Raw genomic sequence first — 17500 nt, 5'->3', positions numbered from 1 at the left:
ATAATGCTCCCTTGAACATACAAAAGAGACGGATCCTGGATTAGTTGCAACGCTCTCATTTTCTTCAACATAATGGCCAATTACGTCGCCAATTGCACAGGCCTATATTCCCTCATTAAAGTTCACCCCCTTAATGGAGCAAACTCTTGCAGACACGGATACCGAGTGCTGTACTCCACTCAAAATGTGTGGGCGAGGCGGCACATAGCACCTGCAATCACAACATCACTCCAGGAATCGGTTCTACTTGGCAGTGGAGGTATAACGGGGTCATGGGTAATTAAAGATGCGATGATTGCGGTGGTTTTGTTAAACAGTGTATTTGCTGTTCAAAATGCATCGAAAGAGTTTGCCCTTACACACTCCCCGCTCTGTCCGAATCTATACTGGGGGAGAGCGGGCTTCACCATGTCTGGTTACCCTCGCTAATTAGGAACTCAATATAGAAAAGCTTTGTTCCAGTAAGTAGGAGCTAGTGTACACACACACACACACACACACACACACACACACACACACACACACACACACACACACACACACACACACACACACACACACACACACACACTTTTTGTGCATTGTTTACAAATTCTGCAGGGATTAGTTTGCAGCAGAGCAGCGTCTGAACACCACAGCTCCTTGGGGTCTGATTGTTAGAACACAAGCTCTTCCAGTCGAGACCCTTGCACGTTCGGGTCTTGTTGCAGGCTTTCGGCTGACTGCAATTCTGCCCCCCTTAGTTGGAGGCAAAAAAGTCTAACATCTCGCCATGCGCTGCGGGATAATGATGTGTCCAACATAGCTTACACAGACATCCTGCGGCCGCCAACTTGAAAGTGACCTAAACTTGGAGATTCAAACCAAACCAAAGGACTTCGCTTAGATTTATGTGGGACTTTTTCGGAAGGGGCTTCTTTGAAATCGTATGGATGTGCACTCGAAAGGAATAAATTGGGAGTTTGAGGCCACTCAGTCCTCATGGTCATATGCAGTAGGCATACAGTAATGACCCCCAGACTTCTCTGCTTCAGCCGCTTGAAACCCCTCTGGGCAGGCGTTCGAAATAATTCTGCCGAATGGACAAAAAACACAGATGCCTGATGCATTTATTACACCAGCAATCAGATTTTTGACTCAGTTTTAATGCAACACACTTTCCGAACGTAAAAGACATTGTTTTATGTCTGCAATAACCTTTAACACTAGGGTAAACACCACCACCTAACCACATCTTCTAAGCAACTGTCATGCACTCATACGAAGGACACTGATCTTGTATTGTGTATCCTTCTTTGCCCGCAGTACAGCCACGGGCCATCGGGGCGCGGATCCAGCAAAGGTGTCACGATCACTCCTCAAACTACCTTTCAATACTGAATCCACAGGTATGCAAGGTGAACTGGCAGTGGATCTTTGTGTGTAAAAAAGCTCCTCCATCCATATCAAATACTGTAGAAGTTCAATAACAACCAACTTCAACTTCATCTTCATCAAATTTGACATAAAAGTAGACACTCTTGCACATCTCTTTTGGATGAAAAACGTCCTTTTTGAGTAAATCTGTCATTAATTCCCCAGGTGATCACCATTATATCAACAGAAAAATGATCAGTTATGAATCAAAATGTAGATGAATAGCTCAAAAACATTTTTTTGACGACAATCATGAGACTGGGCTGATTCTCGGATCTTCTTCCCCTGGTCACAAGGTGTTTTATGTTGCTTAAACAAACAAACAAACAAACAAACAAACAAACAAACCAAAAACACTGCTGCCATGAAGGGAAGGGATGCTCCTGATTGGCATTCTTGTTATGCTATGAGGTGCCGTTTAAACATCACTCCGCTATAATCTCCGGTAAGGCCCCGCAGAGAGCCAAAATGCCCCACTCCATCACCCCAGCCACCACCGGGCTGCCATGTTGACGTGCCGGCAGCATAATGAATACACAGACTCGCTCTTTTCTCCACACGGCGGTTCCCCTTATAAATAGGAAACAGCAGGAACTGGGTTTCATGAGAGCTGGCAATATTTATTCAATTCGCCAAGGTCATCATCTGCCAGACTCTATTTATGTCAAGCAACAAGCTGTCCGCTCATTTTTATTCCCTTCTCTTTCAGTGTTTAGTCCCGGCTCTGCGCGGTTCATGGGACTCTCCTCACTTTATCATTTAGATGTTTTGGACCACTGACCTACCTGCTGTTTGGCATGAAAAAAAACCAAAAACATTTTTTGTAGTTGCTCTCACACACTCAAACCAGTGCAACTGACATTTACTACCCTACCCTAAAAGGTACAGCCTGGGGGGTTCCCAACCACCGGGCCGTGGACCGGTACCGGGCCACAAGGTCGGTATGATCCGCAAAATTTTGACACGGTCTGTGAAGTACCGCGATGGAACCGTCTAGTCGCGTGGAAACAACCCGGGGCTCCCACTGACTGAGCGATATCGGTATTGTCTGTATCTGTATAAAGAGAGAAATACGTGCTGTTTGTACTTATAACGGGCATTTTAGGTGTCAATGCCCCGCAACAATACTGTCACGGAAAAAACAGTCCGCAGGACAACAAAGGGTGGGGATCCCTTTTCAAGTCCATCAAAAAAAAACAGATCATAGCTTGCACCAAGTGGGTGTTTCGGGGACAAAGGAGGTTTCCCCTGGGATTATTAAAGTATTTCTGATTCTGATTCTGATTCCGATTATACTGTATGAGGTAACCCCAAACAGTATATACTTGATCTACCTTTTACAGGGGTATCTTTGAAGGTCTTACCTGGTTTGGATCCTTCGGGCACCGAACCGTTATAGACCTGGTTCTGGAATTCCGGCCTGTTGTCGTTCATGTCGATGACGTAGATGTACAGATCTATAGGATTCTCCACCTGGTTCCCGTTCATGTCGACCGCATGCGCCCGAAGCTGGGAAGACACACAGACACAGACGCACACGCACACACACACACATACACACACACACACACACACGCACGCGCACACACACACACACACACAAAGAAAACATTGTTAGCCTCCATCTCTAAGTATGCGCTGAAACCCAAATCAATTCAACAACTGCACGCCGCCTTAATTGAAAAAGGAGCACGGCCGCGGTTGGACTGCCGCAGAACAGGAAGAACTCAATTACAGCTCAACTTTCTTTTTTTACCTGAGCTGTCAGCAGGCTTGGCATACAACACAGGGTATTTGTATGCTATTGTATCTTAGTCAGACTTAATCTGCAAGTGGAGTTCAAATTCTCAACCTGCAATGCCACTCTTTATTAATCGTAGAAAACTGCTGCAATAACTCTGTCCTGTGACAAGAGCAACAGCTTATTTTGTTTAACATGACAGCAACCAATCACCCTCTTTGGAGAAGGATCTAACCATCTTTTGATCTATAAACAGCTAATCATCATTACTTCTCGAAGAGGGGGAGAATCACCACAGGTGAGACGGATGACATGTACTTGGTAAAACATGAACATAGAAACATCAGACGACAACATGTATTTGACAAAACATGATTAATTAAGTCGGCGAAAATTGGAACAGCAGTTACGGTGCGTGGCCTCTTCCTGTGATAGCTATGACTGTAAAGGAGAGAAAAGAAGAACGATGTAATCAGGAGGGTGTTCGGGGGTGTGTTCGAGGCAGATGCTGGTAGTGTGTGTGCCTATGATGAGTCCACCTGTGTGTGTGTGTGTGTGTGTGTGATGTTTCCATCAGTGAATGCATGGGACTCGTCCCAATTTGTTCTGGTGTATGCGGCCAGAACTATATCGTAGCACCTCCCAGCAACGGAAAAGGCCTCGCAGCCACCCACAAGTACTGCAGCCGTATAGACACCCCATGACCTAAGGAACGCCCCAAGCGCAAGTGCACCGCAGCCACAGAAGACCCCCCAACTGACAGAGAAGCCTGAGGCGCATACATATGACCCTCCGCCATGTGCAGGCATAAGACAACACCGGCAAGCGCAGAACCCCGTCGGGCGGGCGCCAGACAGGACCACAGGCCTGGAGCCAGGCCCGTCGCTGACAGACCGACACCCCGGCAGAACTGCTCCCATGCCCACCAACACCCCGTGCAACGGCAAGGCTCATCATACCGCAACCGGCTCGATGCCGGCTTGTGGACAGGTAGGGCCAGGAGTGTCACCCATGTAGCCGAGTGCGCATGGTGCAGGGCACCCCAACATCAACCCCCACATGGGGGCCAAACAGAGCGCCCCCATCGCCTTACAGCTCAACTTTGACTTCCTGTTTATGGCAACTTCACTGACAACGCTCTGTATCCTCTCTGCCAGCAGGGCATGAGTATCCTGTTGGCATTGCGGGAGTGAATTGTGGCCAACGCTGAGAGGGTTAGGGGGAAAGTGAAGAAATGTTCCAGATATATAAACAACACCTATTCTGTGGTTTTGTGCTGCCCGAAGGCCCGGGAAAAAAAACATCAGAAAGGTGGCACTGCCCTTATTGTTTGGGATGTCGGGGGTGAAATATTTGTCTCCATTTGGTCGGAAAAAAGCCAGACAATTGGGGTGGATTTCTCTCGGCGAGACGCTCCTCGCAGATTCATGAGAGAGAAAGAGAGAGGCGGGGAGGGCGGGCCGAGAGAGAGAGGGAGGCAGGGAAGGCCGAGAGAGAGAGCGAGAGAGAGAGGGAGGGAGGGAGAAAGAGAGAGAGAGAGAGAGAGAGAGGGAAAGAGAGAGAGACAGAGGGTGGGGGGTACCAGGAAAATAAGATGCAACGTGGAGATGAGGTGGAGGAGGAGAAGCCTAAGTGAGCCTTATGCAAGTCAATGATGGAAAATAAAAGGGAAACAAACAGCAGTGGCTGGTGAGATGTGTGTGTGTGTGTGTGTGTGTGTGTGTGTCTGTTTGTTGGAGTGCACGTGGGAGGGGGTGGAATGTTTTTTTTAATGTTTTTCTTTAACAGGTGAAGAATGACAAAAGCGATCAGCGTCTTCGCCGGGACGTCTACAGTAAATCTGCGGTTTTAAATCTCCACCCCGACGATCCCCGCTAATGATACCTCGCGAAGCACCAAGACTCATAACAGCATCACGGTGTGGCGGTTCGGAGCGTTTAGAGAACACACTCTCACTCCTCCTTCTTATTCATTATTGAATCATAACTGTGGTTCGGTTCGGCGGTGAGAGTAGCGCCACAGGTATGCTATGCTATCTGTTCATGCTATTTGCCGGGAAAGGGAAGCCACCCTGGATTCTACCGAGAGAGAGGGAGGAGAGACATCGCCGTCACCCACAATTACCAATTCAGACACGTGTTTACACACACTGATGCAGAGGCCGCACATACGCTAACACGTACACAGGCGTGGAACGGCCGGCAAAGCCGATCGCTTAATCCCCCCTTTAAGCCACTTAATGATCCTGAAGATGCTGATTTCCCGTAAGCCTGAGCGGAGCAAGCCGGCGAGCAAACAAACAAACACGCAAACGAGCAAAGGAAAACCTGACAAAAGCCCGAGCTCTGTTCTCATCTCCCAGGCAACTGTGAGCGTAGCGTCAGTCGGAGTCGCGTGCGGATTTCTGTGACGTGTGCAAATTCCGATGATGCCGGGTGAGCGCGTCTGTATGTGTTTGTATGGGTGTGTGTGTGTGTATAAGTGTGTGTGTGTGTGTGTAAGTGAGTGCGTGCGCGCGTGCGTGTATGCGAGCGTGCGCGCGTATGTGTGTGTGTGTTGGAAATCCCAAATCAGCATTCTGAGGTGAGGGGCTTAGCCAGGCTGAACCGAAATGTAAAGTGACAAACTCCACAAGGCCGCTGGGGGCCTCAACACGGACGGAAGCCTGGCTTAAGGCTCTGAGGCATGACCTGTCTGCAGCCCCATCTATAGAGACAAACTCCTACATGCAGGGTCACGCACACGCACAAATCTACACACACATACACACATCTACACACTTATACCCCCTCCCTCCCTTATACACACACACACATACATACACACACGCATGCGCGCGCACACACACACACACACACACACACACACAGACTCACACACACACACACACACATACACACACACGCTCAAACACTTTTTCTGCTGACTCACAGCACAGAGCAAAACAGAAGCTCAGGGCTAACACCCCCCACGTCAGAACTTTCTCTCTCTCACTCTCCCCCTCAGTGTTAGTCTGTCAAAAACAGCAGCCTTCGTGCCTCTTTTCGCTCAAGCCTAAAACTAACAAGCAAAGTTTCAGCGCACAACCCCCCCCCCCACTAACACACACACACACACACACACCCGACCCCCCCAAAAAACTGCAGAAGTGCCGGAACCCTGCTGTCAAATTATAAAAGAAAGTGAGCAATAGACTAAATTTCTCCAGAGCCAAGTAGCGGCCCCTTGGAGCGAGGCTCCGACGTAAGATCAGGTATGAGGAGTCAACACAGAGGAAGAGGAACATTGCCATACACTACAGACACACACACACGCACACACGCACACACACACGCACGCACGCACGCACGCACGCACGCACGCACGCACCCACGCACGCACGCACACACACACACACACAGTCAGAATAAGCAGGGCCTCAGCAGGTAGCCTGTAAGGTAATGGGGAGTGATAGCAGGCCTGACAGGAGACTCATCTGGAACTAAATGGACCAGAAGGACCATTTACGCGGACGTGTATTAGTCAAGCCATCACACAAACAGCCGCCAGCAGCTTTGTGTTTTTGTCTTGGCCTATAGTGTGTGTGTCCGTGCATATAGTAGATGTTAATATAAGTGTGTGTGTGTGTGTGTGTGTGTGTGTGTGTGTGTGTGTGTGTGTGTGTGTGTGTGTGTGCCAGCGGGGTTGAGGGCTACACAAGGGGACGTCAGGTAAACTACGACTCCTCTGATGGCGGCACATCCTCAGAGGAAAAAGTATGTTTTCTAAATGAGCTCTGTTACGCGCTTCACGCTTATCTATCAGGCTGACAGGCTTTTGGCACCGGTGTCCAGTGCTATGCCTCTTAGTAGCGGGAGAAAAAGAAAATAACGCCGGTTTCTTTGCCGGAGCAGAGCAAAGCTCTGAACGGAAGAGGGAAAAAAACAAAAGAGCCCATAATGTTGTTCACGTGAAGTGAATTGAATCGAACGGCCCGATGCGAAGAGAGGTCTCGTGTGACTTGCTTCGCCCAACGCAACACTATGGGGGGCGGCGGTGGGGGGTGGGGGTCCGACGGGGCAAAAGAGCAGCCAGCCGTCGAGCTGTCAACCCGACTAGGAGGGGACGACAGAGAGGGAAAAAGACGAACTAACAGCCCCTGCTCATCCGGGCTCACCGTGAACAACTTCCCTTCAGACTCCTCCCTCTCTCTCCCTCTCTCTCTCTCTCTCTCTCTCTCTCTCTCTCTCTCTCTCTCTCTCAATCTCTTTTTTGTCGATTTTCTCTTTCTCCCCGCAGGTAAACCTCTGTCTAATTGACAGCTGGAGTGGCAGCGCTTTGTCAAAGAAATTTCTCTTTCATCGCCGGCGCTCGGCGTCCCCTCCGAGTCGCCGGCTTGAAGGGAGGGTTGTTTTTGCTTTCTTTGCGTTTGAAGCGAGCGTCCTCTGACTTATGTTTTTTTTTATTTTGCAGGACACATTAACGGCAGGAAGGTAGGTGCGCAGGCAGACAGGTGGACGGAGAGATAGGGCGGGAGGGATTGGGAAGGGGGGGCTTTTCTCTGGGGGATAATGGAGGGATAATGAGACAGGCACGCAGAACGTACAGCCAGGCAAGCGAAGGGTAATAAAACGGACAGACGAATGGACAGACAGGCGGCGAGGTGGATCAGGGGATAATTGGGTGATAATGAGAGAAAAAAAACACAGGCCCGCTGGAGAACACTTTGTCACAGATCAAGCCGTTTACTGCGATCCAATCGCGCGCTGAAACTAATAAGCATTCAATTATTTTTGCCGTTCAGCTCGGCACCGGCAGCTGTTCCCGCTCCTGAGCTACGGCATCAGCCAATTCTACTGAGGACTTTTTAAGACGTCTTTTTAAAGTTGGTTTCACAAAATGTAGTTTCCAGAAAGCAGCGTGAGGCATGAAATCCATTCATACACCGACATCCCCAATATTTTCTAACCTCAGCCTGGTATTTGATCAAATTGCTTCCTGCAGAGAGGACGACTCGTATGCTTTTGCTAGTTATTTGCGGTCCACGTCATGGTAGTCACTGTAGTAATGAAGGTGACCGCCAAGCATTTTTGACTGACACTTGACCCGTTGCCACAACAGCTCTTACAATACAATACAATACAACTAACTTCTGCTTAACTTTGTGAGCTAGCGCTAATGTCTAATGCAATCTTAGCTCTATAGCTACCTGTCTTATGGGAGCGCCCTGTCAGTCTGGTGCTTCTGGCGGACTGGGAGGCATAATTTACCTTATAAAACAAGATTTACAGTAATGGTCAGCCTTGGGTCAGCACCGTGCAGGAAGCTGTGTGTGAGAAGTGCGAGGGTTTTGACAGGGTATCGGTTCTTCCAGTTGGAAGATCGTGAATGCCAAAAATGGCAGCATGGTGTGAGACAGGACTCTGACAACCAGCCAATTATCACATGCACAAAACCGACAAATCATGTTTCGCCCTGAATGTCACAATCGCCTCGTTCCATGGTATGCTGGGTGATCTATTCTAGAAGCATCGGTCGAGAAGCATTTTTAAGCGGAAACCATTGGACTATTGGAACGATGCTTACACTGACGCAATGCAATTCATTGGTGCATCAAAAAGGAAATGTAGGACAGCTAGATATAAATGACTCTCCCATTCAAATAAATCGGAGCTTTGTCTTATTAGGTGCCAACTTACTTACATACGTATCGCCCTGGAGGTTATACCAAGATCGTGCTGAAGTGAACCAACTTCTCTGAAAGTTACTTTGGCCGTAATAATCCCATTGCGCTGCAGTTCACAGCTTTTCATAAGCAAGCTACCTTTAACCTATATTTCTGGAGTCAGTTTGTCCATTGCCCAACTGTAAATTAATTAAGGGGAAACACGAATTGGAGATTGGGCAGGGAACCCATCGAGAAACGAACCTCTCGGGATGGCCTTCAAAAAGTGAATCAACTTACAATGAGTGCAAATCATACTTAACAGTCATCTGGGGCCGAAGGCTGCAGCACATTCAGTCAGATAAACCATATGGAGAGACAGACGGTACTGATGTACAGACGAAGAAATCGATCGACACACAAGTGCAGCCTTACGTGGTAGGACGCCCTCTCCTCTCTGTCCAGGGGTCTGGTGACGTACATTTTGCCGTGGACGGGGTCTATGTTGTAGACGTCGTTTGGGGGCTGGTCCGCTCCGGCTCCTGTGATGCTGTAGCGAATACCAATGTCCTGGTCCTGGTCCGAGCGGATCTGAGAGAAGGCACAAGGACTTTGTGAGAAAAATGCAAATGCTACAGTAATGTCGTATGAGAGAAAAAAGTGCGGGGAAGGTAAAATAACTGTTATTTTTGACTAGAAAAAGTTGCATCCTTGGTGTGGGCGGTATGACAGTCGGTACGTTTGTGGCAACGCTCTCCCTGAGGGACAAATGATCTTTTGTGGAAAGTTCTTTCTACCTTTGGCGCATTAAACTTCACACATGGCCTGGAGTTTGGACATGAAAAAGAACGCCAGTTTGCTTGAGATATGGCCTAAGCTGGATGGAACACCAGTGCGTTTCTGATGTTGCAGGATTTGACGTTCCACCTGTCTCCTTCTCCGTCTCATTCTGTTCCTCTTAATTGGAACTTGTAAGCGCAGCATCAAGAGTTCCATATGGATGAGTTGGACAAAGGTGCGCAATCTATGGTCCTAAAAATGAATAAGGTCTCCAAATATCGTCAAAACTACATCTCCATCTGTGAAATGAAGAATAAATTAGTTAACTTTTGGACAATGCAACACGCCAAAAGTCACAACTCCTACCAGAGCTTGTGGGTGCATTTGTGAAGCCAGGTCCGGACAGCACGGAAAGGGAGGCTGTGGACGTTTAAACTCCTTGAACCTCTAAACCAGAAGTTCCCAACCACCGTGCCATGGACCTGTGCCAGCAGGCCATGAGAAGTCGGGCAGGGGTGCCCTGTTTAGAGGCACCGCCAAGGGGTGGCCACAGCCACCGTGGTACAATCGCTGGCCGGCCCACTGGCGAGTCGCAATCCAAAGTTTCAAATTTGTTTTTCAGAAGCAATCTCCGCGCCTGTTTCTCCAAACAAAGCAAACGAAAACAGTGTGTTTTATTGTAGATGTATAACGTTTCCTAATTGAATGAAACAAAGAGCCCCGTGCGTAACAAGGAGACTTTCTCAGTCACTGTCTTACCCTGAACCCAGAGCCACGAGCCATCTTTTCTCCCATCCTAACCTACAACCGACCTTTGCAGAATGTCACTGAATGTTGCTTTCCTTTTTCCCCGTTAGAAATGAACCGTCACCATGGTTACAACTCAAAAGGAGTGATCACTAAATCGCATAGAAAAAAAATAAGGGACGACTCCAACTCCTTCCTTCCCTTTCACTCACTCTCTCGCTCTCTCCATGTCTCTCTCTTCCCCCTCCTATGTAATTTTCCTGGACTGGGGCTGGAGATCATGCGTGAAAATGAAATTACTTCATCCGTTGAACAGTGACGGCGGCTTTTGCATAAAACATTTCTCTGTTTGAACATGACACTCTCTCTTCCTCTTAATTTCCAGCCTAGTCCTGCAACGCCCACGCAGCCTCGCAGAGGCAGGAGCAACAGTCACTACTCTACTCTCTCTCTCATATATGCATGTATATACTGTATATATTACAGTGAAATTGCTACTTTATTTCATAACATATATACCATAGCATTACACAACTCCAGAACAGAACACAGTGAATCGTATTTTGCCCAAATTGAGGTTAAATGGAGACTCAAGAGTTATATAGAGACTGGATTGAAATGTGGCACGGCCTTAAACAAGGACGTGATGAGTTGACGTATTTCTGTGTGATTTGAATTTGACATTACATACTTTTCTTGCCCCTTGACTGTTTTAAGTCTAAATTATGTGTCTGCCAGTTTTCTTTGTTAATATGGGGCATGTAATGTGCATCGATATGTGGAGATGGGGGAGCTTGCAATCCCTTTCCCTTTGATTTGTTACTGGCTACACCCTCAAGATCCTCACCATCAACATAATTATTTTTCAGTAATTATCCTTCTGTCGCACCACATTACCATTTATATGGATAATTTGGATAATCACGCATTTCCACAATGAAGCCTAAGCCAGAAATATTCGATATACGTTCCTCCTTGAAATCAACATGCGTGCTGAAACAATCTCCGCATCTCAGCAAAACAATACAAAAACTTTCCTCCTCCCTTGCAGCAGTGGGAGCGTGCATGGCGAAGGCCCATCAGTTAATCGCCTGCGCCTTCCCTCTTAACATATACAGCGATCAGCCACTACATTAAAAACCATTGTGAGGTGAATCGCATTGATCATCTCCATGGGGGCCTCACAACTTACAGGACTTAAAGAATCTGCTGCTCACGTCTTGGTGCCAGATACCACAAGACACCTTCAGAGGTCTTGTGGAGTCCATGCCTCCACGGGTCAGAGCTGTTTTGGCGGCACGAGGGGGACCTACACAATATTAGCTAGGTGGTTTTAATGTTGTGGCTGATCGGTGGTGAATATCTCTCGGCTTTCCACGCTCGCTTAATATTCGGCATCAGGGCGGCCATCTGAGACCAGATGTCACATTCGCCGCCGTCTCTTAATCAGCCTTTATATTGATAAATTGAATAAATGAAGACACACGGCTTACCCGCGTCCCAGGGAATCCCACGAGCGGCGACTGCTCGATTGAGCCGTTTCGGTAGAGAGCTAATGATGAAAGCTGGATGGGATCGCCATCTCTCTTTCTCCCTCCCTCTCTCTCTCGCTCTCTCTCTCTCTCTCTCTCTCTCTCTCTCTGTCAGTCTTTGTTTCTCGCCGCTCTGTGCCTCCTTGGAAACAGCATGGGTACTAATCATTGGGAAAAAGGCAGAGTGGGCGCTGCGTTACGGACTGTCTCTCCCAGTCAGAGCAGACCAGATATCAGATGAGTTACCCCATTTGTAGCTGTTTCAGAGTAATTTCCCTGACTACCGACAACTATGGGGATCCGGCGGGGCGAGCTATGAGCGCAGAGAGAGAGAGAGGGAGGGATGGCGATGGGGTAAGTGGGGGTGCGCGGTGATGGCGGAATCAGATGAGGAATTAGCGTTCTGTTGAACTCCTCCGGGTTGATGCGAGGCGTCCAAACACTGCGATGGAATCTGAAGGAATATATTTCCATTTATTGAGCATGGTGGCGTGCTCTGCAATTAGCGTGCCGCGAGCCTGTCCAAATCTCCTGTAATTGCTTCAACCCATTCTGATTAACCTCCTCCGCATAAACTGTTTGATTCTATGTAAACAGCGACTAATTTGGTGTTTGTTCAGTGTTGCGCTGCAGACAATATGGAGTGGAGTGGAAGCCAGTGACGTACTGGGTGAGAATTGAGTTGGGAGATTTTGTTATATTCACCTCTTTGCAATTCTACTTTGTCCATGAAGCAACAACCATGCGACCAAGGCGTCATTACAAGACGTTTTTGAAACCCTGGGGACCCGTGACTGTCATTTTTATGTCCGGCAGAGTGAAAGGACACAACAAATAATACTGGAGTCCCTAACCTAAATCTACAGTATCATTGGCATTGGACGCCAGCTCAACAGTTACCTGTGCAAAGGGAAAAAACTAAAGCATTGAAATCTTCACTGCCCAAAGGAGAGGGAAAAGCTTAACGTGGCAAAATTATGTCTGCTAAATGCAATGTAATGTAATGTCCTGACGTAGCAGTTTGTTGGAACGGCTAAATATTAAAGTGCAGCCCCTACTATTTTACCCTGTATTTCTTGCTATGGATTGATCTGCTTTGATGCCCTAAATTCAGATTCCCAAAAAGCAAATGTTTGTCGCTACCTTTGTGATGTGAAGATAAACATTTCTGGACTGCAGTCTATTTAAAATTTCATATACTCATTACTATTTGGACTGAGAGTTGAGAATTGCCAAAATGCTGTCAAGGACAAAGCGGGCGCAGCGGTGTTTCACGCCGCACAACCTGGTACAGTCATAATGGGCGAAAACTTTCAATTGAAGAGAGGTACCTGCCACCACAAACCACACACACTTATCATCTGTCGTTTCTACACGTTCGAAAACATAGCCCATACAGCTACACCATGAGTGAAGACATCACGCCAGACACATCTGTAACTATGTCTTCAGTTTCTCTGGGTGCGTCGTCATCATCCTCTTGCTGTCATGGCTGTCATCAATAATTAGGAAGTGACTGTCAAATGTGGTAAAAAAAAAACGTCTAGCTAACGGCCGGATGGCTCAGGCACTTTGGAGCGCCCTTGTCTTCTACGCTCCCACTCACTGTCTGTCCACTTAGTCATGCACCTGCGATTCACCTCTGAGCATGGTTGCTTTAATGTGGTAATGATGCTAAATCAAATAACTGTTACTGTCAATAGACCCCCTTGCAACTATGCTGTCATTTCCCTACAATTTTGCTCGACCATATGTCTGGTATTAATTGTGCTACCTTGCAAATTTTTTCAACAGATTCAAAGTCGATGTCACATTCAAGGGAAAGGCATCAGACAGCACCAGTCGAGAATGGTCTCCAAGCTGTCATGATCCTAAGTGCGTTCACGGGTGTTACTTTTGGAGTAATGATGTTCAGCTATGGCAAAACACCTCTGCATGTGTCTATTGTATTAACACTGTTTTCTTACATTGATTGGCTCGCTCCTCGTTTCGCCAAAAAGCATCCGGTGCATCATTCGGCATCCCTGGGTATCGCTCTTTGTTTGATAATGTCTCATCGCCCCTCATTGCCAACAGTACCTGTTTTTCGCTTTGTTAAACATGAGGGAGAAGGCAAAACCGCCTTGCTTTTTAACTTCCTCTAAAATTTCTAGTTTTACATCACTTTGATCCCCCCTGCTGTGCGCTTGTCAGCCTTCAAAGCCCGTATGCCCCGCGTTTGATGGAGGACGTGGAATTCAAATGCACTCTGGTAGACCAGTTACGCAAACATCCCACAATATGACAGAGGAGGGAGGAAAAGAAAACGGCGGATGAAAGGGAGGGAGAGAGGCTGACAAAACGGTAACAAAATTTCCAATTAGGGAAAATGCGGGGCCGTGAGGTTTCACCAGCCGTCAAACTTTCTTCCGAGCTAAAGACAGAAAAACAACCTCACACACAGTCATGGCGGTGGGAAGGAACAAAAAAAAAAAAAAAAGGGGGAAAATCCTGTCAGTATAGTGGCATCGTAAGAAGAAGAAGAAGAAAAAGAAAAAAAAAGTTTGAGGATATGTTTTAAAAATAGTCGTGCGGCGGAGGTCTGCGAGAGCAGAGGAGAGCTTGTGTTTAATATCTCTCCGGCGAGAACCACTGACAGACACCGCCGCTCACAGACAGGCTTCTCCATTATGGATCAGAAAGAGAATTGGAAACAAACCCGGCGCTGCGCCGCAGCTCCAAAATATGTTTTGTTTAGTTTGGAATTTTCAGCGCCCCGCGCTACCTTCCTTTCATTCCGCCGTTGGTTCCCCTCTTTCGCCGAGCGCATTATGCTAGGCTTCATATTTCTCTTCATAACTTACTCCTTTTCCTGCTCTTCTTCCTTCCTTCCGTCCCTTCGATGCCGTTAATAACTGATGTAACATTGCCATGCATTTTTATTTCCATGATGAATGATGTGCAGCTTGCGGAGCTAGTTCTGTTAGACAACTCGACTGCGCCACGCGCTTCCACGCCCTAATGCTGGATTCACATGGAACACGGCAGACAAGAGATGGCAAACCGGAGGTCATGTTAGTGGGCGAGAACCGGCAACGGTACACAGCATTTGCCATGCGAAGTTAAAATATTTTGACTTCTTGCTGTCCTCCACGACGGAATTTCAGCCGGATGTTACATAGGCGAGGAGCCTATGTATGTGCATGTCTGCTGCGGCTGCCGGAGTTTACGGAGCCGGTAGATGCTGTTCTCCCTGGAATATCTTAAATCTATCTTAATATCTTAAATGGCTTCAATAAAACTGTGTATTGATATAAACGTTTTTTCTTTCAATTTATAATTGCATGGAGGCTCTTTGGTGCTTGTAGCGAGGAAGCAGATGGAGGAATTGGACGTGGTGGTGTCGTGTGGCTTGGGAGTTGCAGCCCCAGGTAATAACATGTATAATAATTAGAGGTGTTGGTAATTATAGAGGTGGGACATTTCAAGACGCATCGCAATGCCGATGATTCTGCATTGATTACATTACATTTAGCGGACACTTTTATCCAAAGCGACTTACAATTATTCAAGGCTCAAAGACACTACAGCATGCTAGCAGGAGGAGCCTGGGATCGAACCAGCAACCTTTAGATTACTAGACGACCAGCTCTACCATTAATTTCTCATTAACATTGTGATTAAAATAACAGCCTAAACAAAATTGAATCATCTCGATCGCGTTTGAGAAGGTCCGGTGACGAGGGAGATCAGGGGGTGGACCAGCCAATCAGAGGCCACACTTCAGGACGTGCTGAGTGATGTCGACTGGGTCGCGTTTCGCTCAAGCTCCGATGATGTCAGAGAGTTTACGGAAGTGGTGACGAACCTCATTGCTAAGCTAGTGGAAGATGTGGCTCCCATGGTTACGGTGCGATACCGTGGGTTGACAATTCCATATAGGACGCACTGAACGCGCGCACCGCTGCTTACGCCGTGGCTCGTGCCGGGGAACATGGATGATTACAAAGCAGCGTCTTACAACCTGAGGAGGGCTGCGAAAGAGGCAAAGCGTTGGTACCGGGAAAGAGTGGCGTCTCAGTTCCAGCTGTCTGAAAACGGACACGTGGCAGGGATTACGGACTATTATGGACTACAGAGGCAGAGCTACCACCACGGTGAATGCTGATGCTTTTGAATTAGCCCCCTGCTTAGCACAACAGGATCGAGTTCCGCGGCTGGAGGTGAGCGCACTGAGACAGGTGAACACCAGGAAAGCATGTTCTGAAGACCTGTGTCGACCTGCTTGCCCCAGTGTTCATCATTATATTCAACCTCTCGCTTGCGCAGGCCTTGGTGCTGATTGTTAATAAGCTTGTCCAGTCCAAGTAAACTTGGACTGCTCGGCTGGACTGAGGTGACAAAGACAAAATGTGATTAGAAGATGAGTATTTATTAAATACTGGTGCAAAGCTTTCAGAACATGCACCAGGAGTGTGTTCCAGAAGAGAGCCCCGATCTCTGGGGCTGGCTGGTTATAGTCTCTGTGGTGGCCTTTACCGGCAGATGCCAAAAAAGCTGCAGTTACTGTGGATAGTGTAAAAGCTGAACATTGCTTTGTGACACAAGTTTGTCATTCAACAAAAATCATTAGGTTCGGGAAATTCCGGGGAAATTGTGTGCACCCACACGTAAGCACAGAGACTAGCTAAGGGACTAAATAACATGACCTCATATGGTTACATGGAAAGTACAGAGCAGTTAGAACACAAAAAAGGAAATGGGGGTAAGTGTGATGACCCATCATTACCTAAAAATCACAGCAGTGCCCATATAGAAAATTAGGGATGCAATACATTGAGATTCAATCGCGATGCATCGAGAATCGTTGACAGGTGAATCGTAATCTGCCATTGATCACTCAGTTAACAGATCATTGATTACTACCAGGAAACAGATCTCTACAGATGTGCTTTCTCTTGAAGCCCCCTAAAAATATCCATAAATGTATCCATAATGCGAAATAATCCATTACCCAACCTGCTTGGACAGGAATATGATGCTTTATAGTGTAAAATTAACCAACTATGAATGACAACATGTTTTGGAGGGAATTTAACATTAATTTAAGTTTTGCAATAAAATACTAATCGTAAGCTCCATTTTTATAGCTACGTGCATGTGGCAGAGCAGGGGGCGTGACAGAGCTGTCCACAAAACATTACTAAAATACTTTTATATAATAACAGACACAAAATAATTAAGTTTAATATATTTTATTGGAGTCTTTGTACATCACCATAGCAAGATATGGTCATGTTTTGCCATGGTACTTGCTCCCCTATGCCATTCAGAAAGCGCCCTTTGCCCTCTTCCATGAATGTGATGCCAAGTCCATGTAATTGCAGTATTATGGGTTGGACTATTTAAGAAGCCAGTCCCTCGGGCCGTACCTGCTCTACTGCCTGCTTGCTTGCTGCGTTGCTGTGCTCCCTCCACCTCTCCTGCATCCACCTGTTGGGCTCTACTCTTCTATCCGGTGGGGGGATTCAAGCTCATCACTCCTATATTTCTAGCTCACTAGATGTGCCCAGGTTTGCTGTACACCCCGTCGGGAGTGATGAGCAGTAGAGCCCGGACTCCAAACTCAAACAATGCCAAATAAATAAAGATCATCTAAAA

General features: G+C 47.2%; 1 protein-coding gene across 1 annotated transcript in view; it reads right to left on the bottom strand.

The window, feature by feature from the left end:
* LOC307230211 (cadherin-4-like) overlaps window positions 1–17500 on the bottom strand; it is a gene marked incomplete at both ends in the record, with an annotated part of 226456 nt that overhangs the window by 33847 nt on the left and 175109 nt on the right. The window contains 2 exons of the mRNA XM_080000445.1: window positions 2781–2925; window positions 9237–9392. Coding sequence (XP_079856571.1) covers window positions 2781–2925; window positions 9237–9392 — 301 coding nt within the window. The remainder of the gene's footprint in view (window positions 1–2780; window positions 2926–9236; window positions 9393–17500) is intronic.

The sequence above is a fragment of the Zeus faber genome (genome assembly GCF_960531495.2).
Source record: "Zeus faber genome assembly, chromosome: 5".
Lineage (NCBI taxonomy): Eukaryota > Metazoa > Chordata > Actinopteri > Zeiformes > Zeidae > Zeus > Zeus faber.
The sequence above is the reverse complement of the archived record's forward strand: the minus strand, read 5'-3'. Positions and strand labels throughout refer to the sequence as shown.